General features: G+C 44.7%; 1 protein-coding gene across 4 annotated transcripts; it reads left to right on the forward strand.

The window, feature by feature from the left end:
* The first annotated feature begins 5178 nt into the window (after positions 1 to 5178).
* GPR62 (G protein-coupled receptor 62) lies at positions 5179 to 25505 on the forward strand. Of its 4 annotated transcripts, XM_085625171.1 has the most exons (4): positions 5179 to 5408; positions 19576 to 19785; positions 20233 to 20297; positions 22963 to 25505. In XM_085625171.1, the coding sequence occupies exon 4, from the start codon at positions 23095 to 23097 to the stop codon at positions 24316 to 24318; it is 1224 nt and encodes a 407-aa protein (XP_085481297.1). In that variant the 5' UTR covers positions 5179 to 5408; positions 19576 to 19785; positions 20233 to 20297; positions 22963 to 23094; the 3' UTR covers positions 24319 to 25505. The 4 variants fall into 4 exon arrangements, with proteins under 4 accessions (XP_085481297.1, XP_085481298.1, XP_085481299.1 ...); XM_085625172.1 differs by lacking the exon at positions 19576 to 19785; XM_085625173.1 differs by lacking the exon at positions 19576 to 19785 and having other exon boundaries at positions 22963 to 23097.
* Positions 25506 to 25751: the final 246 nt, after the last annotated feature.

Here is a 25751-nt window from a genome sequence, read left to right on the forward strand (position 1 = left end):
CCTTAGAAGTGGGTTCATTAGGCGCTGTCTCGGGCGTTGGGGGCACAGGGCAGCCCCGGGAAGGGAGCTGCGTGGGACGCGACCCCGAGGCCCCTCCTCCCCAATGCACAGCGACCCGCAGAATAATTAAAACCTTATCACGAATAATATTTCCAGGTACATCCTATTTTTCCAATCATATGTCACGGTGCTCTCACGCCCTGTGCAGAAACGAGTCTCAGAAAGCACCTTCGGCCCAGCCCCTAACAGCTCCCGTGTCACACCCAGAGCGTGGCTGTACACAACGGCTGTACACAACACCTAAGTTTCGGCCCGTTCCGCGGGAGGAGCGGATATCTCTAGTTCCCGCTGCCACCAGCAAGGCCTGGGCCCGATACTAGGAGCTCCGGACAGGACCGTATGCTCTCTCCTGGCGCGTAGCCCGCGACGAACCAAAGGGGATGGGAGGACAGGAAGTAACCGGCCAGAGGCCTAAGATAGAAAGGGCACCATGCCTACCTCCCGAAACAGGCCCGATGCTGATCGCACGATGGGGCAAACCACCAACAACGTAGTAACGCACCCAAACCGTGTGCGACCGGGTCAACTCTCCACCACGCAGTTCCCCTGCTGCCCCCATAACGCAGAACACAACCAGCCCTCCGCGCACGGCCCTCCCCCCCGCCCGTGGTACACCGACCACAGGGCCCCGTCTCCTGGAACTGCCCAGGGACAGGGCCGGGGCGAGAGGAAGGTAGCCGGCAGGACTCACCCGGAGATGAAGAAGGGGGGAGCACGACTACGCGGATCCGCGACGACCGACTTCCAAGGCGAACGAGCGGACAAGAGGACGAGGAGGGGGCGGAGACAGTATAAGTACCCCTGTCTCCTGCCCGCCCTCGCCGGAAACAGCTATCTGTTGGGGTCTCCCCCGGACTAGCCCAGGGACTCGACCTCCCACCCCTGTGCCTTCCTGTGGCACTAAGGCGGCCGCCCTCCAAGGGGCGGGCCGCTGCGCGACCCCCCCCCGGGCAGCCTTACAGAGGACAAGTTGTGGGATCACCCTTATGACACGGGGCTTTAGGCAGGGCTTTAAGTGGGCCGGGTCTGTCCGGGTCTGAGCACCGGCAGTTTTTTTTTGGGGCCCTCGAAACGGGTCTCTATCGGGCTCTATTTTCGTGACTACTAAAGGTAGTCTGTTCTTTATTTTATTTTTTTTCGGACCCGTTTTGAGGGCCCAAAAAAAAACTGCCGGTGCTCAGACTTAACGTATCCAATTTGATCCTTATCCAGTTATTTATTTTGTGTGATTTTTAGATCTCTAGCCCTATTTTATGGGAGCTCGGAACATGTGTAGATGCAGCACCCATATATTCAGCCAGCATTCATATAGCAACAGCTCATTCATTAATTGGTGATCAGTTTCTGAGGTTCACAATGTGAGATCAAATAATAACAACCCATTACAGTCTTTATTATGTAAAACATACTTTACTAAGTGCAAGCTCAGTTCAAAATAATTGAAAGATATGTGAGCAACAAACATAAGCCTTAAGATAAAGGAGCTTATTCTGTGGATGCTAATTTAAGAGATCTCTAAGTGCCATGTCATTAAAACTCTACTGAGAACGCGAACGGAAACTGTGGCCATTTTTGGGCCCGGGTCTGATTTGCTATTCTAGAGTGGACCATAGGCAGGGGCCAGGCGTGCAACACCCATTGGACTCAAAGGGCTTCAGCCCCCCCCCCCCCCCCCCCGTCGTGTGTGGCAGCCCGGGATGAGACACCTTCCCGGGCAAAAAAGCAGCCGCACCTGATCTCTTCACAGGTCTTTAAAAGACCATTTGCATGTTAATGAGGCCTCGCTGTTGTTTCACCCCTTCTAAGAGCCCCTGCAGCTCCACTCTGCCTATTGCTTAAAGTTCAGCCCCCCCCGAAATTTTTGCTCAGCCCCCCCCCCCCGAAATTTGGCTCTAGTTGCGCCTCTGGCAGGGGCAGCAGCTCTTCTGAGACTGCGGGTGTAACTTTAGCTCCTAGCATTCCTAAGAGAAGGGTGTCTCAGGGGAAGAGAAGTCACTGGGAGAAATACTGCAGGTCCGAGTCACAAAATGTGACATTTCTGGCTTTTTTGTTTGGAATTCACAAGGTTTCCTGAAGTATTGCTGGAACGCTGTAGTTGTGAATTGTGCCTTGTATTAGGGGTGGGCGGAATTTGCGGAATTAACCTTCGCAAATTATCGCGAGAATGTTTAAAATTATCGCAAACAAGCAGAAATATCGCGAAGATGCGGAAGTTTTTTTCCGGCATGTTCGCGCGATTTTCTGCATGGTTGCGGGTCGCCAACTTACCCATGTGGCTGCTTGCGGGCGCGGCCATCTTGTTTTGAGTTGTTCTCGCGGTGCATGATCGCGAGAAGAAAGACGTGATCGCGCGACGCATGACGTCACTGCGGGCGCGAACTGTCGCGAGACAGCGCAAATGGCTAAAAACAATACAACATCTCATGGAGAACGCGACCGGATCAAGAAAACTTGTCGGCGAACGCAGGGATTCAGGTAAGGCGATCGCGCGCGCGCGAGAATGTATCATTTTACAGCGCGAGCAAGAAACAAATTATCGCCAAGCTGCGGAAACCGGAATTTTTGACATTTTCGCGCTCTCCGCGGAACGCAAAAATGTCAAAATATCGCAATTTCCGCGAACGGAACGAAATTTTTGCCCAGGCCTACCTTGTATGACTCCTAGGAAAAGTGCAAGCAATTCCAAAGCTCCAAGCAAAGTGGCATTTTTCCACCTGTGGTGCTCCCCATACACTGGCATAGACAACTTTATGTCTTTTTTTCATAATTTGGTGGCACAACTATATTGTGCCTGACGGTTGCTAACCCCCCCCCCCCCCCCCCACATGGTTTGATGGCCAAGCTCTGAGTCTTCAAATCTGATGGATGGTTGTCAGTTCGTTGGGGAGCTGGAGTGGGTGGAAAATGTGGATTCCCTGCCAACCAGTACCAGAAGAGGAGCCTCTCCATGGCCAGTCAAGGAAAGCCTTCAAACCCCTTTTCTAGCAATGCAAAGAACATCTTGGTGATATCAACATGGCCCAGGCGCACAACACCAATTGGGCTAACCGGGCTTCAGCCCCCCCCCTCCCCCGTCATGTGTGTCAGCCGCTGAGACAGCCTCGCGGGCTGGCGTCCGTCTAATTGCAGCCGCACCGGAGTACTTCACAGGTCTTTAAAAGTCCATTTACTCGTTAATGAGGCTTTTGTTGTGTTTTCACCCCTTCTTACAGCCACTCTGCCTATGGCTGGAAGACTTAGCCCCCCCCCCCCCGAAATCTTTTTCAGCCCCCCCCCCCCCCTCCCCGAAATTTGGCTCTAGTTGCCCACCTGCAACATGCTGAGATCAACCTGCTTTCCATGGGACCTATTTCAGATTCCTTCAAACATCTCCAGGTGCGGCTATGTGATGACGGAGTTTTCAAGATGTCCTCAAACATGCATTACTTGCAGATCTGACCACAGACGCCACTGTCTTTCTTTAATCCTCTCCAGGTGCTGTTAGCGTACCACAGAGTCTTCTATATAGAAATATCAGCATTGCTGTGTTGTTTTGCACTAAATAACCCCTGAACCATTGTAGCTGTTACAATATTCTCCCTGAGCTTGGCTCCAAATCTCCAAATCACCTTTTATCCAATAGCACCACTGATCATTCTTGTTTGTACAGTCCCACTGTTATCTGTATGTTCATTTGACAATGAATGAAGGTCAGAACATGATTATATTTCTATCTGTATTAAAATGAGCTCTTATTGTCTATCATGTTTCCAGTGGGGGCGAAAGGGTGACCAGGGCTTTAAGTGGGCCGGGTCTGTCCGGGTCTGAGCACCGGCAGGTTTTTTTTGGGGCCCTCGAAACGGGTCTCTATCAGGCTCTATTTTCGTGCTGATACACACACCAACAGACCCATCACCGTGAGGCAGCTAAACTATCGGTGATTTAGGTGAGCTGGGGAGGTCCCGAGGCGTTTGGGTTCAGGGGGCAGTCACTGCTTAGCTCAACTCAAAAAGGACCCCCTGCTGCCGCATTTCAGTCTCTATTAGCAAGGGCGCCAAATTTCTCTCCGCCTAAGGCGCTATCTTATCAAATGCCGGCTCGGAGTGTAGGGCTGCAGCCGCAACCTAGCGCCGGAATCCACTCGACATTAACTGTCAAGCACCCATAACCTAGAGACTGACCACAGCATGCCACTAGGAGTACCGGTACTCTCTTAACACAAGGAGAAGTCCCGGTACTCAATGGGAGAACACGGAGAAGTGCCGGTACTCATGATTTTCTTAAGCACACAGTGCTAGTTATTTTGATTTAGACCACGCCCCTACTCGGGTAGGCCACGCCCCTTCAAGACAGTAACCACGCCCCTTTTAGAGCACCCCCAGTTTTTTTTCCCCACTTAAAGCACTGGCTTTAGGGACAGAGCGGGTGTGTTGGGGCTAGGACTCAGGGGAGTTCACGGGCAGAGAGGGCTGTTAGTCAGGCCAGAGCGGCCGACTTTGAAGCTGGGGAGCCACATTCGAGTCTGCCGGGAGGCTCAAACATCCTGAGATTCTGGGCAATCCCTTAATAATCTCCCTGTGCATTAAAATGATAAAATGAACGTGTCCGTCTGTATTTCAACTGGTGCTCATATCAAGCGCTCTGAAAACTTCGGGTCGAGTGCACGCTATATAAAAGTGCAAAACAATAAATAAGTGGCGGGCTGTTAGCAAGGATAACAAGTGATATAGGAAGTGCCATGCACGCCCCATAGACGCTCTCTGTTTAAAACGGAGGGGGGGGGGGGAGTGTGAATGACTTCGGGCGTGAAGACAGAAAAGGTCGGGAAGGGGAGACCGGAGGATAGACAGTGCAAGGTAGGGAACCGGAGGAAGAGGATGAGATGGGGTGGAGAAAGGGGGGTAGTAAGGGGATAGGAGCGGAGGGAGCGTGAAGGGAGAGAGAGAGGAAGCGGTAGGGGTGCAGGAGAATGGTTCGGTAAAGGGGTGGTGGGAATTGCAGAAAGAAAATGTGAAATTGAGGCGAAACTACAAATTGAAAAGCGAGCGAGAAGTAGAGGTGATGAAGCAGGCTGGGGCGGGAAGGAGACAGGAGCATATCAAGGGAGGGGGCGTGACGGCAGCTCGCGGGAGGGGCAGTTCTGACAGCACCAGGGCAGTGCTCGGATGAGCGGTCCTTGAAGAGCCACAGCTGGGATCCCGCTGGGTCAAACTGGTTACCAGTGAGAGAGGCGCTGTCCGCTCTCGGCCCTGCACGGCCGGTGCGAGGGAGGTCACCGTGACCCGGTGTAGGGGGGCAGCGGGCAGTGAGCAGAATAGCCGGAGCGGGGAATGCAGGGATGTCGGTCTTTGAGAAAACGGAGAACTCAGGTAAGGTGGGTCGGTAATTCCCAGCCAGGCTACCACCCCCCCCCCCCCCCATCTAGCAGATTTATGCACGGATTTCTTTCATGTCATGATGATGCTGCATGACTGTTGCTTGTATGAAGTTATTTCGCAGTTTTAAGCTCATCCTAAGCGCCGAAGGGGGGGCACAAAAGAGAAAGAGAGATAAGTGCGAGAGAAAAGACTCCCATGGAAGCGAGTATGAAGGTCCAGGAGAAAAAAAGGAAGGGCAGGTCATGCTGGTTGCAGTGTAGAGCTTACAACACGTAACGCAGTTTAACAGCGCTAACAAAGAGAAGAAAGGGGAAGGGAGAACCATACAACGAAGAAAGGGCTCCCGAGGTGGAAGATGAAAGAAAGAAAAGTCAGTGGCAGAAAAAAATATTTCACGCGAGCGTCAGTCAGATCAAGACAGCTTCTACCAATGCAGTCTGCAAATACGGTTTAACCCCACTTAATAGGAGTACTCATTTTAACAAGAAAACTAGTACAACATAGTAGTATATTTGACTTAATAACTGACTTTTTTTATAGCTCAGGCGACATGTTGAATTGCCCTTGGCGCCCACGTACCAGGAGTTCTTTTCTATGAACAAACTCTGCGGTTTCCCTTCATAGTACAAGCTGCCCAGCCGAGACGTCGCTAGTGTATTGTCTGGAGATCACGCACTTCCTATGCCACAATCAAAGCTTTATTTGCCAATGGTGGGGCGCGTCGGCGCGAGGAGAAAGCGCGAGACGCTCATAAAACACCCGAGCATCTTTACATTGGAAGGGATGTTATTTTCAGGCAAATGTCTAATTCCCTATCTAAATAGCACCCTTTTAAGCCCTGTCAGTTTTGGCAAAGATATGAGTTGTAGCCTCCGGGGAGTAAACGATGTGCTTAGGATCATACGGTGTGGCGATGTGGGGAAGCCGGGATTGGAACTTACTTTGTCTAAGTAGGGAATCCAGGGATGGAATCCAGATGCTTGGTCCCACACCCCACAAGTCAATGTCATCCAGGTGGAGGCTTCCGACTCCACCACAGTGCACTTTAAATTGAGCTCTAATACCCACAAATCCATGTATAGTTTTGTGACACAGGGAGACAATGGACTGAGCGCTGAAACTTTTCAGACACTCACCCCCAGTCACAGATCTGGGTGAAATCCTCATTTTCTTTAGCTCACTTCACCACCCCAGTTCAGACCCAGCTATATGCAAATCAGTCTTGACCTGGTGCCTCATGGGAACAGTCCAGTCCAAACTGCCAAGCCAGGTCTTCCCTGGACTGGAAACAAGCATCCTGGGACCATTTTTTAAAATTGTATTTTTACCTGGTATCGGTTTATGGGTAACACCCCTCATCAGCCAGGCTAGCTTGAATCCAGACGCAAATTGATCAAGGGACCCATGTTTGGGCATACGCTGTCAACTTAGGGCGGCAAAGCAAACACAAGGAGACGATAGACGGGGCGCTGAAACTTCTCAGACACTCACCCCCAGTCACAGATCTAGGCTGAATCCATCATTGTTCAATTGCTCACCTCGCCACCCCAGTTCAGACTCATATATATGCAAATCACTCTTGACCTTGTGCCTCATGGGAACAGTCCAGCCCGAACTGCCAAGCCAGGTCTTCCCTGGACCGGAAACAAGCATCCTGAAGCCAGTTTCAGGGTAACACCCCTCATCAGCCAGGCTAGCTTGTATCCAGTGGCAAAGCGAGCAATAAGTTTGACATCCAATTTCTTATATTGCACTAAGAAAATGAGTGCTCCCAAATGATGGATCTTGGAGCTGAGCATTAAGAGGATGAAGGGATTTTCCCAAGATTACACAAATACTGTACGCATGGCACACCAAAAATAGACGAATCTCAAAGAAAGAGTGGAGGGTCTAAGGGATATAGGTTTAAAGACTCAAACAGTAAAAATCCCAATCCTAAATCTAAATACAAAAAGAACTGTGAGTCTATAGGGCTAGGTGACCTTTATACAGCTACACCATCATTTACTAAACGAAGAATGTGTTTCTACCAAAATATCTCTCTGGATATGTGCATGCATTTAAGATCTGAGAATGCATCAAAAGGTTCCCATCACCCACATACAGTGGCTTGCTTCATCATTTGGGAGACCAGGGACTTATCTGAGGACCGGATGCCACCAAGTTGACATGGGGCAGGGTTCCGAGTTCGTCCCGGATGCACCTATGGCGAGGTTGTTCCAATGAGAAGACCACTCTAGAGATTAGTGTGGGGTGATGTATGCAGTGCAATTGGGGTGAATGTGATATAGTAAAATTGGGAACAAGGCACAAAAAATCATTTATTAAAGTGCTACCTGGGTACCAAATTAAAACAGTGCTTTTAGCAGTTTTAACAAATAACTGCGATGGAAGTGGTCGACATGTTTCAGCCTTGGGTGGATGTACCCTAGCTTTCGTCAGGACCGTTATAAGCGACTGCATAGTGATTGTGAAAAAAAGGTAAATCATACGACCTGCACCTGGGATAGGTGTGGAAGAAATTACCTATACAGATAGAAATAAACATAATAAGACTTAGTGTATCAGAGGTGAAAACCTTGTAAATGATAGATCACACAATGCATAAAGTTTGTTATTCAATTAAGCCAAATACATATTAGTAAGAACACCCTTTCAAACGATGAAGGTGCTGCAGATTTTCCACTTACCCGAATGAATCTGGGTATTCGCCTCGCCTCACCTGGCACTTGCTCAGGCGTCAGGAGGCACCGCTCTAAGAAATGAATGAATAAAATAAAAGGCATGGTCCAAGTTTAAGTGACACAATACCTTAAAAAGAAAAACGCTTATCCTTAAAAACACAGGCAGAAGAACAAAGGCGTGGTCCTAAAATGGGGCAAAGCCCTTTCTGAACAAGATATCAGGAAGTTTCTGATAGTTGTCTTACATTGGACAAAAAACTACTGTGATGTTGTCTGATCGTGTGTAGACACAAAGAATTAATAATGTCTGCACTAGTCTTCAGACACATATGCGGTATCGTCTATTGAAATCAACAGTGTATATGAGGCCACAAAGGGAACAATGGTGTTCGCTACGTGAATAGCGGGTCTATCTCAAAGCCCCTATAATATAGCGCTAGTGACATAACAAACAAAAAGCTCGTATATACGATAAGGAGTGGCATGCAGAACATAGCGTGTGTACACACAGGGCTTACCTCTCCGTCGGTTCCTCGGGCGGCTGCTGAGCCAGAGGGGAGGTAAGCACTCCTAATGGCATCGGTCTTTTATGCAACATAAATCCAGGATGTCGGGACAACGTGCAAGAAGAACGCCCAGAAGTGACGAAATCGCACGTGACACGAGTGTCATGGGAATTGTAGTTTTGAGATGCCAAGCAGTACTGCTAATCAAGTCAATAATGGTTCCTAAGGATACAAACATGTATTGGAACGGTGTCGTACCTCATTATCCAACCCAAAATCCGTTATTGTATTGTCAGAAGTGATCAAAGTAGCGTGCGCATTCCTTATTTTAAGTAATTTTAATGTGGCGCGCGTTGATAAAGGACGCCCAGAAGTGACATAATAACACATAACCTGGGCATCCTGGGAGTTGTAGTTTTAAGGTGCCGGGCAACACTGTTACTCGAATCAGTAGTAGTTCTTACGGATGCGATAATATAATGGTGTCGTATCTCATTATGCAGCCCCAAACCCGTTTGTGTATTATTTGAAATGATCAAAGTAAGGCACACATTCAGTACTTTGAGTAACTTTAATTGTGGCGCGCATTGTTAACGGAACATCATAAGATGTACCCCAAACTGTGATGGGATTAGTAGTCATTAACAGATGGTATTACCATATTACTTAAAACCTAGTAAAGCAACTCAGATTGTGTGAGAAGTTTAACTGAAAATAACATTAGCACTCTTTGCTGATGGTCATTATAGCGATGTCCATGGTATTTGGTCATTTAATCCCAGGATATCGCTCTTTAGTTTGAAAACCCATTTCTGCTCTTTTAGAAAAAGAAATTTCTTAATGTCACTAATGTGTGATGGGATAAAAGGTTGTTCAAGAATAACCCATCTCAGATCTTCAGGTTTGTGATTAAGAGCAAGAAAGTGACTGGTCAATCTAGTCGCTTGTTTATTGCGTCTTATAGTACTCTTGTGTTCACTGATACGGATTTTGATCTTTCGTGTCGTCATACCAATGTATCGAAGTGAGCAAGGGCATGTTATCTGGTAAATAACTTTATCAGAATTGCAATTTGTATGCTTGCGTAAGATCCAAGGTTTGGCCAGCCCTAGATCAATCGATTTGGCTTGCTGTGTCTGAGGACATACAGAACAGGAGCCACAAGGGTAGTGGCCCTGTACTGGTGGCAGATCCCACAATGCTGATGCTCCCAAGGTTGGTTTAGTTTTGGGTCTTGTATGAACAAGATTATCACGCAGACTAGACCCTCGTTTAAAAGAAAACAGAGAGGGTGGGATCTTGTCATTACCAACGTTTAGAATGTGCCAATGTTTTCGTACCGACTTCTGAACACTGTTTGAAAATGTACTAAAAGTGGTAACTAACGTCATCCTGGTTAGAGGTTCCTTAGGAACTGCAGGTTCAAGTAAGGCATCCCTGTTGTTATTAGACGCCCGTTTGTGGGCTTGTTTCACCAAACGAGATGGATATTGTCTGGCTTTGAGTTGTTTGGAAAGTTGATCAGCATGTACCAGAAAACTGTCCTTCGTGGAACAATTCCTACAGATCCGTAAGAACTGTCCCACTGGCAAATTCTGTCGGAGTGATTTGGGATGATGACTATGAAAACTCAGGAGAGAATTTTTCGTCTGAGGTTTCTTATACAATTCACTGGCCAGAGTACCTAGTGCAGGATAGATCGTGATATCCAAAAAAGGAAGTCTGGTCTTAGCATATGTGACAGTGAAATTCAAAAAGTTATTCTGAGAGTTCAACCATGCATGAAAATCCAGGAGGGTGGCCGCAGTGCCGTGCCAGATTACCAAGATATCATCTATGTACCTTTTCCAGCAGGCAATTTGCCCGCGGAAGGGATTCTGGTCGGTGAGCACAATGTCTTGTTCGAAACAGTGAACATAGAGATTTGCCAGACTGGGAGCAAAAATGCTCCCCATTGCTGTACCGGAGACTTGGAGAAAGATGGTTTCTTCGAATCTGAAGAAGTTCTCCATCATTGCCAGTCTGGCGCATTCCATAATGAAATATGTTGGTGTAATGGTATCGCAATCTCTATTATCCAAGAGACCCCTGATAGCTTCGAGGGTCTCCTCTTGAGGAATGTAGGTATATAGGGATTCCACATCGAAACTGACCAGTAGGTCAGTCTCGATGTTGAAGGCAATCTGTGGCAATAGTCTTAAGACATCCTTGGTGTCTTGTAGGAAGGTAGGCATTTCCCTGACAATGGGTCTGAGAAAGAAGTCAACGAAAGTAGATAAGGGTTCCAAAAGTGATCCTATCCCAGATATGATGGGACGTCCCGGTGGTGGTCTTATAGTTTTGTGTATTTTAGGCAATACATAAAAATACGGCATGACGGGAAATTTGGTGGTAAGAAACTCGGATTCTTGTGAGGTGATCCAGCCTGATTCTCTAGCTTCACTGACCAGATCATGAATCTCAATAGAAAGTCTTGTGGTGGGGTCTTCAGTAAGAACCCGATATGATTTACTGTCATTCAGTTGTCTGAGACACTCGTTACGGTAAGAAACGGTGTCGAGAATGACTATGGCCCCACCTTTATCGGCGGGCTTTATGGTGATACTCTCGTCATTCTGAAGGGTTAGTAAAGCCTGTTTTTCAGTGTAGGATAGATTTTGATATACTCGGTCCTTCCTGGAATCAAGTGCAGTAATGTCGTGTATAACTGCTTGCTCAAACACTTTCACCTGGTCCGGTGTCAAATGGGCAGGAGGATTGAAATTGGAAGGAGGTTTTAAACCCGTATTGGAAAGATTCTCAAATTCGGGTGTACTTTCGTTCATTGTGTCTTTGTTCTTAAAGAAAAAATGCAAACGTATTTTTCTAAAAAACTTCTCAATCTCTTGTCTTAATTGAAAGGGATCGCCCATATTGGTGGGTACAAAGCCTAAACCCCTGTTGAGGACATTTAGTTCCGTTACAGTGAGTGTCCTTTGACTAAGGTTCACCATTAAATTGTCGTGTCCGTGCTCTGCCCTGCTTGTGGTGTGTTCCTCCTGTTGCGGGTACTCTGTTGGGGTAGATCTGGTTGCCAGTGTACATGTTGTTGTGTCTCTCCTCTCTTTCTGCCTCTGTTTCGTCCTTGGCCCTGTCCTAAAAAAGGCTGGCCAAAGAATGGTGGTTGACCCGGGAAAGGAGGCATAGGCTGTACAAAAGGCATTGGATGGTAACCCCATGGAGAAGGTGGCCACCATGGATTTTGCTGTTCATAATGATTTTGTGTGCCTCGCCTACGATTCGGACGAGAACGTGGAAAAAGAGTCCTGTTGGATGGTGCTGATGTATTGGACCCATCGGAATCAGTTGAATAGGTGTCTGAGCCTGATGAAGAATAATTAGACCCGTATTTTCTCCCTTTCTTGTTGAATTCTGGGGGAACATAATTATCATTGGTGTAAGGGTAAACTTTCTCAAAAGAAAAGCGAGCTAAATCTTTTTTGAATTTATCAATTTTGGTTAACAAAATTGTGTCTTTATGATCTTTGTTAGATTTATTTGTTTCCTCTAAATTTCTTTTGTATAAGGCACTTGTGATTGATGCCTTAATTTGACCTTCTAATGTCTGTATCTCAATCAGTATGGTATCTGCTGCTTTCTTAGCGGTGCTGATGATTAGGATTAACCAATCGCGAGTACATCGCCACGCGATGAGCGACCAGTCCTTTAGAAACGTTTTGTCAGTGAGGAACAACCGGGGGGCATTTGTTACTATTAAGCCCATTGGTGCACAGTTGTTCCTCAAATATTCTGTCATTATAGCACCATGTATGAAAGTGCGAGAATGTCCTTTTTTCAAATTGAGTAAAGACTGCCAGTCATCTTGTGTATTGCTGGCAACTGTCGGTAAACTATCCAAGATGCTTGGATTAGTACTCAGAATGGACTGAAGCAACTCCTCATCGAAGGACAAGCCCGTGAGTTCTGCCATGATTAAAAGGAAAAAGCGTCTTTCAAAAAGCGGTATGAAGGGTCTGAAAAACTGTGGGAAGCAGAACCCTTAAGAAAAGAAAAAGACCCGCAGCCAAAAGACTGCTCAAGCAACAATAATAAACGAATCTCAAAGAAAGAGTGGAGGGTCTAAGGGATATAGGTTTAAAGACTCAAACAGTAAAAATCCCAATCCTAAATCTAAATACAAAAAGAACTGTGAGTCTATAGGGCTAGGTGACCTTTATACAGCTACACCATCATTTACTAAACGAAGAATGTGTTTCTACCAAAATATCTCTCTGGATATGTGCATGCATTTAAGATCTGAGAATGCATCAAAAGGTTCCCATCACCCACATACAGTGGCTTGCTTCATCATTTGGGAGACCAGGGACTTATCTGAGGACCGGATGCCACCAAGTTGACATGGGGCAGGGTTCCGAGTTCGTCCCGGATGCACCTATGGCGAGGTTGTTCCAATGAGAAGACCACTCTAGAAATTAGTGTGGGGTGATGTATGCAGTGCAATTGGGGTGAATGTGATATAGTAAAATTGGGAACAAGGCACAAAAAATCATTTATTAAAGTGCTACCTTGGTACCAAATTAAAACAGTGCTTTTAGCAGTTTTAACAAATAACTGCGATGGAAGTGGTCGACATGTTTCAGCCTTGGGTGGATGTACCCTAGCTTTCGTCAGGACCGTTATAAGCTACTGCAAAGTGATTGTGAAAAAAAGGTAAATCATACGACCTGCACCTGGGATAGGTGTGGAAGAAATTACCTATACAGATAGAAATAAACATAATAAGACTTAGTGTATCAGAGGTGAAAACCTTGTAAATGATAGATCACACAATGCATAAAGTTTGTTATTCAATTAAGCCAAATACATATTAGTAAGAACACCCTTTCAAACGATGAAGGTGCTGCAGATTTTCCACTTACCCGAATGAATCTGGGTATTCGCCTCGCCTCACCTGGCACTTGCTCAGGCGTCAGGAGGCACCGCTCTAAGAAATGAATGAATAAAATAAAAGGCATGGTCCAAGTTTAAGTGACACAATACCTTAAAAAGAAAAACGCTTATCCTTAAAAACACAGGCAGAAGAACAAAGGCGTGGTCCTCAAACGGGGCAAAGCCCTTTCTGAACAAGATATCAGGAAGTTTCTGATAGTTGTCTTACATTGGACAAAAAACTACTGTGATGTTGTCTGATCGTGTGTAGACACAAAGAATTAATAATGTCTGCACTAGTCTTCAGACACATATGCGGTATCGTCTATTGAAATCAACAGTGTATATGAGGCCACAAAGGGAACAATGGTGTTCGCTACGTGAATAGCGGGTCTATCTCAAAGCCCCTATAATATAGCGCTAGTGACATAACAAACAAAAAGCTCGTATATACGATAAGGAGTGGCATGCAGATCATAGCGTGTGTACACACAGGGCTTACCTCTCCGTCGGTACCTCGGGCGGCTGCTGAGCCAGAGGGGAGGTAAGCACTCCTAATGGCATCGGTCTTTTATGCAACATAAATCCAGGATGTCGGGACAACGTGCAAGAAGAACGCCCAGAAGTGACGAAATCGCACGTGACACGAGTGTCATGGGAATTGTAGTTTTGAGATGCCAAGCAGTACTGCTAATCAAGTCAATAATGGTTCCTAAGGATACAAACATGTATTGGAACGGTGTCGTACCTCATTATCCAACCCAAAATACGTTATTGTATTGTCAGAAGTGATCAAAGTAGCGTGCGCATTCCTTATTTTAAGTAATTTTAATGTGGCGCGCGTTGATAAAGGACGCCCAGAAGTGACATAATAACACATAACCTGGGTATCCTGGGAGTTGTAGTTTTAAGGTGCCGGGCAACACTGTTACTCGAATCAGTAGTAGTTCTTACGGATGCGATAATATAATGGTGTCGTATCTCATTATGCAGCCCCAAACCCGTTTGTGTATTATTTGAAATGATCAAAGTAAGGCAGACTAGTGCAGACATTATTAATTCTTTGTGTCTACACACGATCAGACAACATCACAGTAGTTTTTTGTCCAATGTAAGCCAACTATCAGAAACTTCCTGATATCTTGTTCAGAAAGGGCTTTGCCCCGTTTTAGGACCACGCCTTTGTTCTTCTGCCTGTGTTTTTAAGGATAAGCGTTTTTCTTTTTAAGGTATTGTGTCACTTAAACTTGGACCACGCCTTTTATTTTATTCATTCATTTCTTAGAGCGGTGCCTCCTGACGCCTCAGCAAGTGCCAGGTGAGGCGAGGCGAATACCCAGATTCATTCGGGTAAGTGGAAAATATGCAGCACCTTCATCGTTTGAAAGGGTGTTCTTACTAATATGTATTTGGCTTAATTGAATAACAAACTTTATGCATTGTGTGATCTATCATTTACAAGGTTTTCACCTCTGATACACTAAGTCTTATTATGTTTATTTCTATCTGTATAGGTAATTTCTTCCACACCTATCCCAGGTGCAGGTCGTATGATTTACCTTTTTTTCACAATCACTATGCAGTAGCTTATAACGGTCCTGACGAAAGCTAGGGTACATCCACCCAAGGCTGAAACATGTCGACCACTTCCATCGCAGTTATTTGTTAAAACTGCTAAAAGCACTGTTTTAATTTGGTACCAAGGTAGCACTTTAATAAATGATTTTTTGTGCCTTGTTCCCAATTTTACTATATCACATTCACCCCAATTGCACTGCATACATCACCCCACACTAATCTCTAGAGTGGTCTTCTCATTGGAACAACCTCGCCATAGGTGCATCCGGGACGAACTCGGAACCCTGCCTCATGTCAACTTGGTGGCATCCGGTCCTCAGATAAGTCCCTGGTCTCCCAAATGATGAAGCAAGCCACTGTATGTGGGTGATGGGAACCTTTTGATGCATTCTCAGATCTTAAATGCATGCACATATCCAGAGAGATATTTTGGTAGAAACACATTCTTCGTTTAGTAAATGATGGTGTAGCTGTATAAAGGTCACCTAGCCCTATAGACTCACAGTTCTTTTTGTATTTAGATTTAGGATTGGGATTTTTACTGTTTGAGTCTTTAAACCTATATCCCTTAGACCCTCCACTCTTTCTTTGAGATTCGTTTATTATTGTTGCTTGAGCAGTCTTTTGGCTGCGGGTCTTTTTCTTTTCTTAAGGGTTCTGCTTCCCACAGTTTTTCAGACCCTTCATACCGCTTTTTGAAAGACGCTTTTTCCTTTTAATCATGGCAGAACTCACGGGCTTGTCCTTCGATGAGGAGTTGCTTCAGTCCATTCTGAGTACTAATCCAAGCATCTTGGATAGTTTACCGACAGTTGCCAGCAATACACAAGATGACTGGCAGTCTTTACTCAATTTGAAAAAAGGACATTCTCGCACTTTCATACATGGTGCTATAATGACAGAATATTTGAGGAACAACTGTGCACCAATGGGCTTAATAGTAACAAATGCCCCCCGGTTGTTCCTCACTGACAAAACGTTTCTAAAGGACTGGTCGCTCATCGCGTGGCGATGTACTCGCGATTGGTTAATCCTAATCATCAGCACCGCTAAGAAAGCAGCAGATACCATACTGATTGAGATACAGACATTAGAAGGTCAAATTAAGGCATCAATCACAAGTGCCTTATACAAAAGAAATTTAGAGGAAACAAATAAATCTAACAAAGATCATAAAGACACAATTTTGTTAACCAAAATTGATAAACTCAAAAAAGATTTAGCTCGCTTTTCTTTTGAGAAAGTTTACCCTTACACCAATGATAATTATGTTCCCCCAGAATTCAACAAGAAAGGGAGAAAATACGGGTCTAATTATTCTTCATCAGGCTCAGACACCTATTCAACTGATTCCGATGGGTCCAATACATCAGCACCATCCAACAGGACTCTTTTTCCACGTTCTCGCCCGAATCGTAGGCGAGGCACACAAAATCATTATGAACAGCAAAATCCATGGTGGCCACCTTCTCCATGGGTTACCATCCAATGCCTTTTGTACAGCCTATGCCTCCTTTCCCGGGTCAACCACCATTCTTTGGCCAGCCTTTTTTAGGACAGGGCCGAGGACGAAACTGAGGCAGAAAGAGAGGAGAGACACAACAACATGTACACTGGCAACCAGATCTACCCCAACAGAGTACCCGCAACAGGAGGAACACACCACAAGCAGGGCAGAGCACGGACACGACAATTTAGTGGTGAACCTTAGTCAAAGGACACTCACTGTAACGGAACTAAATGTCCTCAACAGGGGTTTAGGCTTTGTACCCACCAATATGGGCGATCCCTTTCAATTAAGACAAGAGATTGAGAAGTTTTTTAGAAAAATACGTTTGCATTTTTTCTTTAAGAACAAAGACACAATGAACGAAAGTACACCCGAATTTGAGAATCTTTCCAATACGGGTTTAAAACCTCCTTCCAATTTCAATTCTCCTGCCCATTTGACAGGTGAAAGTGTTTGAGCAAGCAGTTATACACGACATTACTGCACTTGATTCCAGGAAGGACCGAGTATATCAAAATCTATCCTACACTGAAAAACAGGCTTTACTAACCCTTCAGAATGACGAGAGTATCACCATAAAGCCCGCCGATAAAGGTGGGGCCATAGTCATTCTCGACACCGTTTCTTACCGTAACGAGTGTCTCAGACAACTGAATGACAGTAAATCATATCGGGTTCTTACTGAAGACCCCACCACAAGACTTTCTATTGAGATTCATGATCTGGTCAGTGAAGCTAGAGAATCAGGCTGGATCACCTCACAAGAATCCGAGTTTCTTACCACCAAATTTCCCGTCATGCCGTATTTTTATGTATTGCCTAAAATACACAAAACTATAAGACCACCACCGGGACGTCCCATCATATCTGGGATAGGATCACTTTTGGAACCCTTATCTACTTTCGTTGACTTCTTTCTCAGACCCATTGTCAGGGAAATGCCTACCTTCCTACAAGACACCAAGGATCTCTTAAGACTATTGCCACAGATTGCCTTCAACATCGAGACTGACCTACTGGTCAGTTTCGATGTGGAATCCCTATATACCTGCATTCCTCAAGAGGAGACCCTCGAAGCTATCAGGGGTCTCTTGGATAATAGAGATTGCGATACCATTACACCAACATATTTCATTATGGAATGCGCCAGACTGGCAATGATGGAGAACTTCTTCAGATTCGAAGAAACCATCTTTCTCCAAGTCTCCGGTACATCAATGGGGAGCATTTTTGCTCCCAGTCTGGCAAATCTCTATGTTCACTGTTTCGAACAAGACATTGTGCTCACCGACCAGAATAACCTCCGCGGGCAAATTGCCTGCTGGAAAAGGTACATAGATGATATCTTGGTAATCTGGCACGGCACTGCGGCCACCCTCCTGGATTTTCATTCATGGTTGAACTCTCAGAATAACTTTTTGAATTTCACTGTCACATATGATAAGACCAGACTTCTTTTTTTGGATATCACGATCTATCCTGCACTAGGTACTCTGGCCAGTGAATTGTATAAGAAACCTCAGACAAAAAATTCTCTCCTGAGTTTTCATAGTCATCATCCCAAATCACTCCGACAGAATTTGCCAGTGGGACAGTTCTTACGGATCCGTAGGAATTGTTCCACGAAGGACAGTTTTCTGGTACATGCTGATCAACTTTCCAAACAACTCAAAGCCAGACAATATCCATCTCGTTTGGTGAAACAAGCCCACAAACGGGCGTCTAATAACAACAGGGATGCCTTACTTGAACCTGCGGTTCCTAAGGAACCTCTAACCAGGATGACGTTAGTTACCACTTTTAGTACATTTTCAAACAGTGTTAAGAAGTCGGTACGAAAACATTGGCACATTCTAAACGTTGGTAATGACAAGATCCCACCCCCCTCTGTTTTCTTTTAAACGAGGGACTAGTCTGCGTGATAATCTTGTTCATACAAGACCCAAAACTAAACCAACCTTGGGAGCGTCAGCATTGTGGGATCTGCCACCAGTACAGGGCCACTACCCTTGTGGCTCCTGTTCTGTATGTCCTCAGACACAACAAGCCAAATCGATTGATCTAGGGCTGGCCAAACCTTGGATCTTACGCAAGCATACAAATTGCAATTCTGATAAAGTTATTTACCAGATAACATGCCCTTGCTCACTTCGATACATTGGTATGACGACACGAAAGATCAAAATCCGTATCAGTGAACACAAGAGTACTATAAGACGCAATAAACAAGCGACTAGATTGACCAGTCACTTTATTGCTCTTAATCACAAACCTGAAGATCTGAGATGGGTTATTCTTGAACAACCTTTTATCCCATCACACATTAGTGACATTAAGAAATTTATTTTTCTAAAAGAGCAGAAATGGGTTTTCAAACTAAAGAGCGATATCCTGGGATTAAATGACCAAATACCATGGACATCGCTATAATGACCAGCAGCAAAGAGTGCTAATGTTATTTTCAGTTAAACTTCTCACACAATCTGAGTTGCTTTACTAGGTTTTAAGTAATATGGATATACCATCTGTTAATGACTACTAATCCCATCACAGTCTGGGGTACATCTTATGATGTTCCGTTAACAATGCTCGCCTCAATTAAAGTTACTCAAAGTACTGAATGTGTGCCTTACTTTGATCATTTCAAATAATACACAAACGGGTTTGGGGCTGCATAATGAGATACGACACCATTATATTATCGCATCCGTAAGAACTACTACTGATTCGAGTAACAGTGTTGCCCGGCACCTTAAAACTACAACTCCCAGGATACCCAGGTTATGTGTTATTATGTCACTTCTGGGCGTCCTTTATCAACGCGCGCCACATTAAAATTACTTAAAATAAGGAATGCGCACGCTACTTTGATCACTTCTGACAATACAATAACGTATTTTGGGTTGGATAATGAGGTACGACACCGTTCCAATACATGTTTGTATCCTTAGGAACCATTATTGACTTGATTAGCAGTACTGCTTGGCATCTCAAAACTACAATTCCCATGACACTCGTGTCACGTGCGATTTCGTCACTTCTGGGCGTTCTTCTTGCACGTTGTCCCGACATCCTGGATTTATGTTGCATAAAAGACCGATGCCATTAGGAGTGCTTACCTCCCCTCTGGCTCAGCAGCCGCCCGAGGTACCGACGGAGAGGTAAGCCCTGTGTGTACACACGCTATGATCTGCATGCCACTCCTTATCGTATATACGAGCTTTTTGTTTGTTATGTCACTAGCGCTATATTATAGGGGCTTTGAGATAGACCCGCTATTCACGTAGCGAACACCATTGTTCCCTTTGTGGCCTCATATACACTGTTGATTTCAATAGACGATACCGCATATGTGTCTGAAGACTAGTGCAGACATTATTAATTCTTTGTGTCTACACACGATCAGACAATATCACAGTAGTTTTTTGTCCAATGTAAGACAACTATCAGAAACTTCCTGATATCTTGTTCAGAAAGGGCTTTGCCCCGTTTTAGGACCACGCCTTTGTTCTTCTGCCTGTGTTTTTAAGGATAAGCGTTTTTCTTTTTAAGGTATTGTGTCACTTAAACTTGGACCATGCATTTTATTTTATTCATTCATTTCTTAGAGCGGTGCCTCCTGACGCCTGAGCAAGTGCCAGGTGAGGCGAGGCGAATACCCAGATTCATTCGGGTAAGTGGAAAATCTGCAGCACCTTCATTGTTTGAAAGGGTGTTCTTACTAATATGTATTTGGCTTAATTGAATAACAAACTTTATGCATTGTGTGATCTATCATTTACAAGGTTTTCACCTCTGATACACTAAGTCTTATTATGTTTATTTCTATCTGTATAGGTAATTTCTTCCACACCTATCCCAGGTGCAGGTCGTATGATTTACCTTTTTTTCACAATCACTATGCAGTAGCTTATAACGGTCCTGACGAAAGCTAGGGTACATCCACCCAAGGCTGAAACATGTCGACCACTTCCATCGCAGTTATTTGTTAAAACTGCTAAAAGCACTGTTTTAATTTGGTACCAAGGTAGCACTTTAATAAATGATTTTTTGTGCCTTGTTCCCAATTTTACTATATCACATTCACCCCAATTGCACTGCATACATCACCCCACACTAATCTCTAGAGTGGTCTTCTCATTGGAACAACCTCGCCATAGGTGCATCCGGGACGAACTCGGAACCCTGCCCCATGTCAACTTGGTGGCATCCGGTCCTCAGATAAGTCCCTGGTCTCCCAAATGATGAAGCAAGCCACTGTATGTGGGTGATGGGAACCTTTTGATGCATTCTCAGATCTTAAATGCATGCACATATCCAGAGAGATATTTTGGTAGAAACACATTCTTCGTTTAGTAAATGATGGTGTAGCTGTATAAAGGTCACCTAGCCCTATAGAATCACAGTTCTTTTTGTATTTACACCAAAAATAGAGGCATTATATCTGTGAAAGAACGCCTTAATCTTAGTCCACAAGAACATGGCTTATATGTGCTAACTCATTTAGACATAGACACAGAATGGGAAAAACCATTTGACACATTATGCCGAGCATCTCCAAAATGCTCCATCTGAAGATTTACATCCATCTTTCTTGTTCAAACGTAAGAGAAATGACTAGTAGTGAAAGAAAAGTTACTCAATCCCTGTTTTGGCTCCAACAATGTGGAAGGGTCTGCCGCCTGATTAAACCTGTTTTCTAATTTTAAGTTTTTTCCTAAAATATATAACAATATGATGTTTTGCCTTGAACCCTTAGCTGCCCTTTCTTGTGCTCCTGTGTCACCTTCCACTAGTACCCAGAATTCCTCAGTGTGTACTCCTGCTTTGCAAAAAAGAAAATGTCACATCACTGTACATTTAAAAAAATGTATTGAGTAACATTTAATAAAACGATTTAAAGGCAAATAAATGGCCATTATCTCTAGTCTAAGTATTTGAAAAAAGGCCCTGGGCAATGTTTTAAGACTCAAATATTGAGGGTTGACCTAAAGTGGACAGGAAAGTGGTTGGGCTTCATGACCTTAGATTGGACGTAGAGGTGGTTGCAAATAGATTAATGAATATGTCTACTTGATGTCCATTTGATTTTTTGTAGCCCATAATACTGCTTTTCACAAAGAATTCCCACTTGTGGCAGATAAGGGTTTCAAAGCACAGGGCAATAGGTTTTTCGACCGGGCTCTTGCTCTGAAGTGGGAGAGCAGGATTCAAACTTAGATCTCTTAGTTCTGCAGCCTCCAACCTAGCGACATAGACCCAATTCTATCCAGCACTGGGGCAAAGAGGTCGCAAACACTGATACCTCTCTCTTAGGTGGTGTATTTTTAGGTCGAGCCTGGGCAGCGCATACACTGCTTTGCGAGGCATGCTGTATTGAGGCATGGAATAGAAGCTCTGCCCGTTTCCCACCCATCTTTTCAATTGGCTCCTGTTACTGTCCTTTCTAAATCGTTGCTTTTCCTTCATGAATAGGCTTCATAGTCCCTCCTTGGTACCGCCATGTCTGCATTTGTAACCTCCCATAAGGACTGGACTTTTTACTTGTGTTGTAACACGGTCTGCTTTATCTACTCTTTGAGCACTATTTTCTTGAATGATGTTCCAGTATTTAACCCACAACGTGCTTTCCTACAAGGCAGCACGCTGCGCACTTTTATATTTTTAATAGTAATAGCTTCGAGTCCGCTTTAACTATAGCGGTTGCTCTAATTTATTTATTTAATTTACAGCACGGTCTGCTTTAACTATAGCGGCCACGCTTATTTATTTAATTAATTTGCAGCACACTCTGCTGTAGTATGGCGGAAACGCTTTTGTATTTAATTAATTTTCCAGCACTGTCTGCTTTAAAATTAGCGGCCACGCTACAGAACCTTTATTTATTTATATTTCGGAGTGAAAGCGCCCCATACCTCGCTTTCACTTTAATGTTGGCCGCGCCCGCCCCTTCTTTAGATGCTGCTCACTGTAACCTGAATACGGTGAGCAGCGTATAAAGATAGGGGCGCAGCCACCATTAAAGTGGTCATGCATTTGTGAGAGTTTGAGCTATTGGCATTATAAATAACAATAACTTTTATATGTGTGTTGGGTTGAAAAACGCATAAATAAAAGGCATCGTCATTTACAAGGCCAATAGCTTAAACTCTCACAAATGTGAGACCTATTGCATTGAAAATGCTTGTTTAATGTGTGAAGAGATTTCAGACACTATGCACACACAGCCATGATCTCCTGTATATGTGGGGTAGAGCAGCATCCTATGTCCCTCTCAACCCCCACCAAAATAATACTGTCAGGCTCTGAGCATTGATTTTTTCTTATTTTCTCTTTAGTGCAATCCTAAGAGTCCCTGGCCCTTGGCACTGAAGCTGTGTCTGTTCCTGGGATGCTGCTGGCATGATCTTCCACTCAAGACTGCTTTTGCTCGTAGCGTATTGGATACTTGGCGTAAGCCCATCAGGTGAATGGCGAACGGAACTGGACCCAATGGATCAGAGGAGGTTGGCATACTTCTTCCCGTCTCAGGGGACTTCATGTTACAAGGTGTACTCTGTACTGTCCTCATGGTCGCACTGAACTTAACAGCCTTATTGGCCAACCTCTCGGTCATTGTAGTCATTCTGAAGAACCCAATGTTGAGGAAGTTTGTGTTTGTGGGTCACCTCTGCCTGGTGGATCTCCTTTCGGCTGTCCTCCTCATGCCACTTGGGATTGCTTCCACCTCAACATGTTTCAATATGGATGACTTCACTGTGACAGAATGCCAATCCTTCATATTTATGAACATCTGTTTTATCAGTGCCTCCATTCTGACAGTTTCCGCCATCAGCATTGAAAGGTACTACTACATTGTACACCCAATGAGGTATGAGCTCAGGATGACGCTCGGACTTGTGGGCACAGTGATCTTTTTTATCTGGGTGAAGGCCATCTTGTTTGCTGGATTTTCCTTATTAGGGTGGTCACCTCACCTGAGTGACTCTGGTCCCAGACGGTGCTCTGCTTACTGGAGCCCTAGCACATACAAGAGCATTTTCATCATTGTCTTCAGCATCTTTTGCTTCATGCTTCCCTCCATTATCATAATTGCTGTCTACGGCAGTATTTACAGGGTAGCCCGATTAGCGTCACTCCAGCATGGACCAGTCCCCTCTTGGTCATCAAACTCCCGTAGAAGGTCCGACTCTGTGCATAGTCAAGCAACAATCATCACCACTAGGAATCAGCCACCCCGGCTGTCTCCAGAACGGATCTTCGGAGGAGGGAAAGCTGCTGTCACTCTGATTATCATTGTTGGGCAGTTCCTGTTCTGTTGGCTCCCATTTTTCTCCTTCCATCTTCACTTTTCATTCAATCCACCCACGATGGACGTAGGCCAAGGAGAAGCAGTGGTCACATGGCTGGCCTACTCCTCTTTTGCCATCAATCCTTTTTTGTATGGCTTCCTGAACCGCCAGATCAGGGAAGAGCTGTCTAAGTTGGGTCAACACTTCTTTAGTAGGTCTACAAACCAGGAGGTCTCTAGCCTGGAAGCCTCAGTCCATGAGAACTTCCTGCAGTTCCTGCAGAGGACTAACTGCACCATGGAAACAGGCTCCAGCTACATTGACTACAGTCACAGGAACACCCTCGATCACACAATCACTGGCGTACGAATCCCAGGGCAGATCCCAGAGGATACATTCTGAACTGGATTCTTAGGTGGGGAGATGACAAGGGTGGGTGAGAGTGTAGCAATAAACTCAAGGGCATTCATATCAAACAAATGTGAAGCATATGGTATATTTACTACTCATTGAAAAATGTACATTGATTTTAGCAATCTCCTGTTTTTAGAGAGACTCCCTACATAATGTATTTCTATTACATGGATGGTTTTCCTCATCAAGAAAACTTTCTTGTCTTAAAGGACCCCCATCATAAAAAAGTTTAACCCCTCCAGTTCAGTTCATTTTGAAAAACACACCCTGAAAATATCTCTCTCTCTCTCTCTCTCTCTCTCTCTCTTTCTCTCTCTCTTATTTAGGTCTCTTGAAAGATTGTCTTTCAGTCTTTGCCTGCAATAGCACCCAATGCCATTCCCCTTCCTGAGAGTTTCCTAATTTGCTGACAAGTTCTCCTTCATCCACACTGCAGGGACCTGCCCCTGTGTCATTCTGGCTTTATTGTTTGGCCTCAGTGACATTTAGAGTGGTTATAGGAAGACCTTTGCAGTCTTAGTTGATTCAATATGGCTGACCGAATAGTCAAATGGATTCAGACTGAGGTTTTGGAGACCCTGAATGAGTTGGTAACAGACACTCTATTGGTTCCCATACTTGGCCTCAGTTGTGGGGGACCCTGCAGCTCTCGATGAGAGTGGGCAATGTACGTAGCTGGGTGGCTGGCAGTGTGATCCGCTGTGATGTCACTAAGTGAGACTTGTTCCTTGTGCCCCATGGCTAATTTCCAGAGCTGTCCCATGCGCATAGGTGCTGGAAGTCGGGGTGCAGGAGGTGCTGCAGTACCCCCATAATAACAATGCTGGAATCCAAAATGTGAACGAGTAATAAAGAGGCCTTTACATTTTGTTTTTATCTTGTCACAGTTGCTGAGTGTTCAAAGAGATTAAATGTCAGGCAAAGCCTTCTGAAAATTTGCTGGTTATTTTTTTAGCATGGAAACTGGTATTTCCTATCTCTGACTGTGAGGGAAAGGGAGATTTTGTAATGCAAACTATGTGACAATCTTGTTTGGGTGCAGGGAGTGTGAAAGGAGAGGTTATATGATGTCAATTTTGTAGCACAATAACATTTAAATAAATGCTCACAGAAGTAAATGTAAATAAACTGTAAATATTTCAAATTATAACAACAGTCAGGAAAGCAAAAATAAATCACTTTATTGTAATTCTGACGTGTGATGGAAACAAAGATTTAAATGGATTTGAAATTAATCTAAACAGTTTACTTGTGTGATGTGCAAATGCTAACCAATTATTGACCGAAGCCCGATTTCTAAACATTATTATTTGCACTCTCTATTTTTTGAAAAATAAAACTGACTGTGCAAATTTGGGGCCTTATTTAGGAGACTCCTTGCGCCTCCGGAACGTCACTTTGTGTGACATTTTGTGGCGCAG

Source organism: Triturus cristatus, chromosome 9 (genome assembly GCF_964204655.1).
Source record: "Triturus cristatus chromosome 9, aTriCri1.1, whole genome shotgun sequence".
Taxonomy (NCBI): Eukaryota; Metazoa; Chordata; class Amphibia; order Caudata; family Salamandridae; genus Triturus; species Triturus cristatus.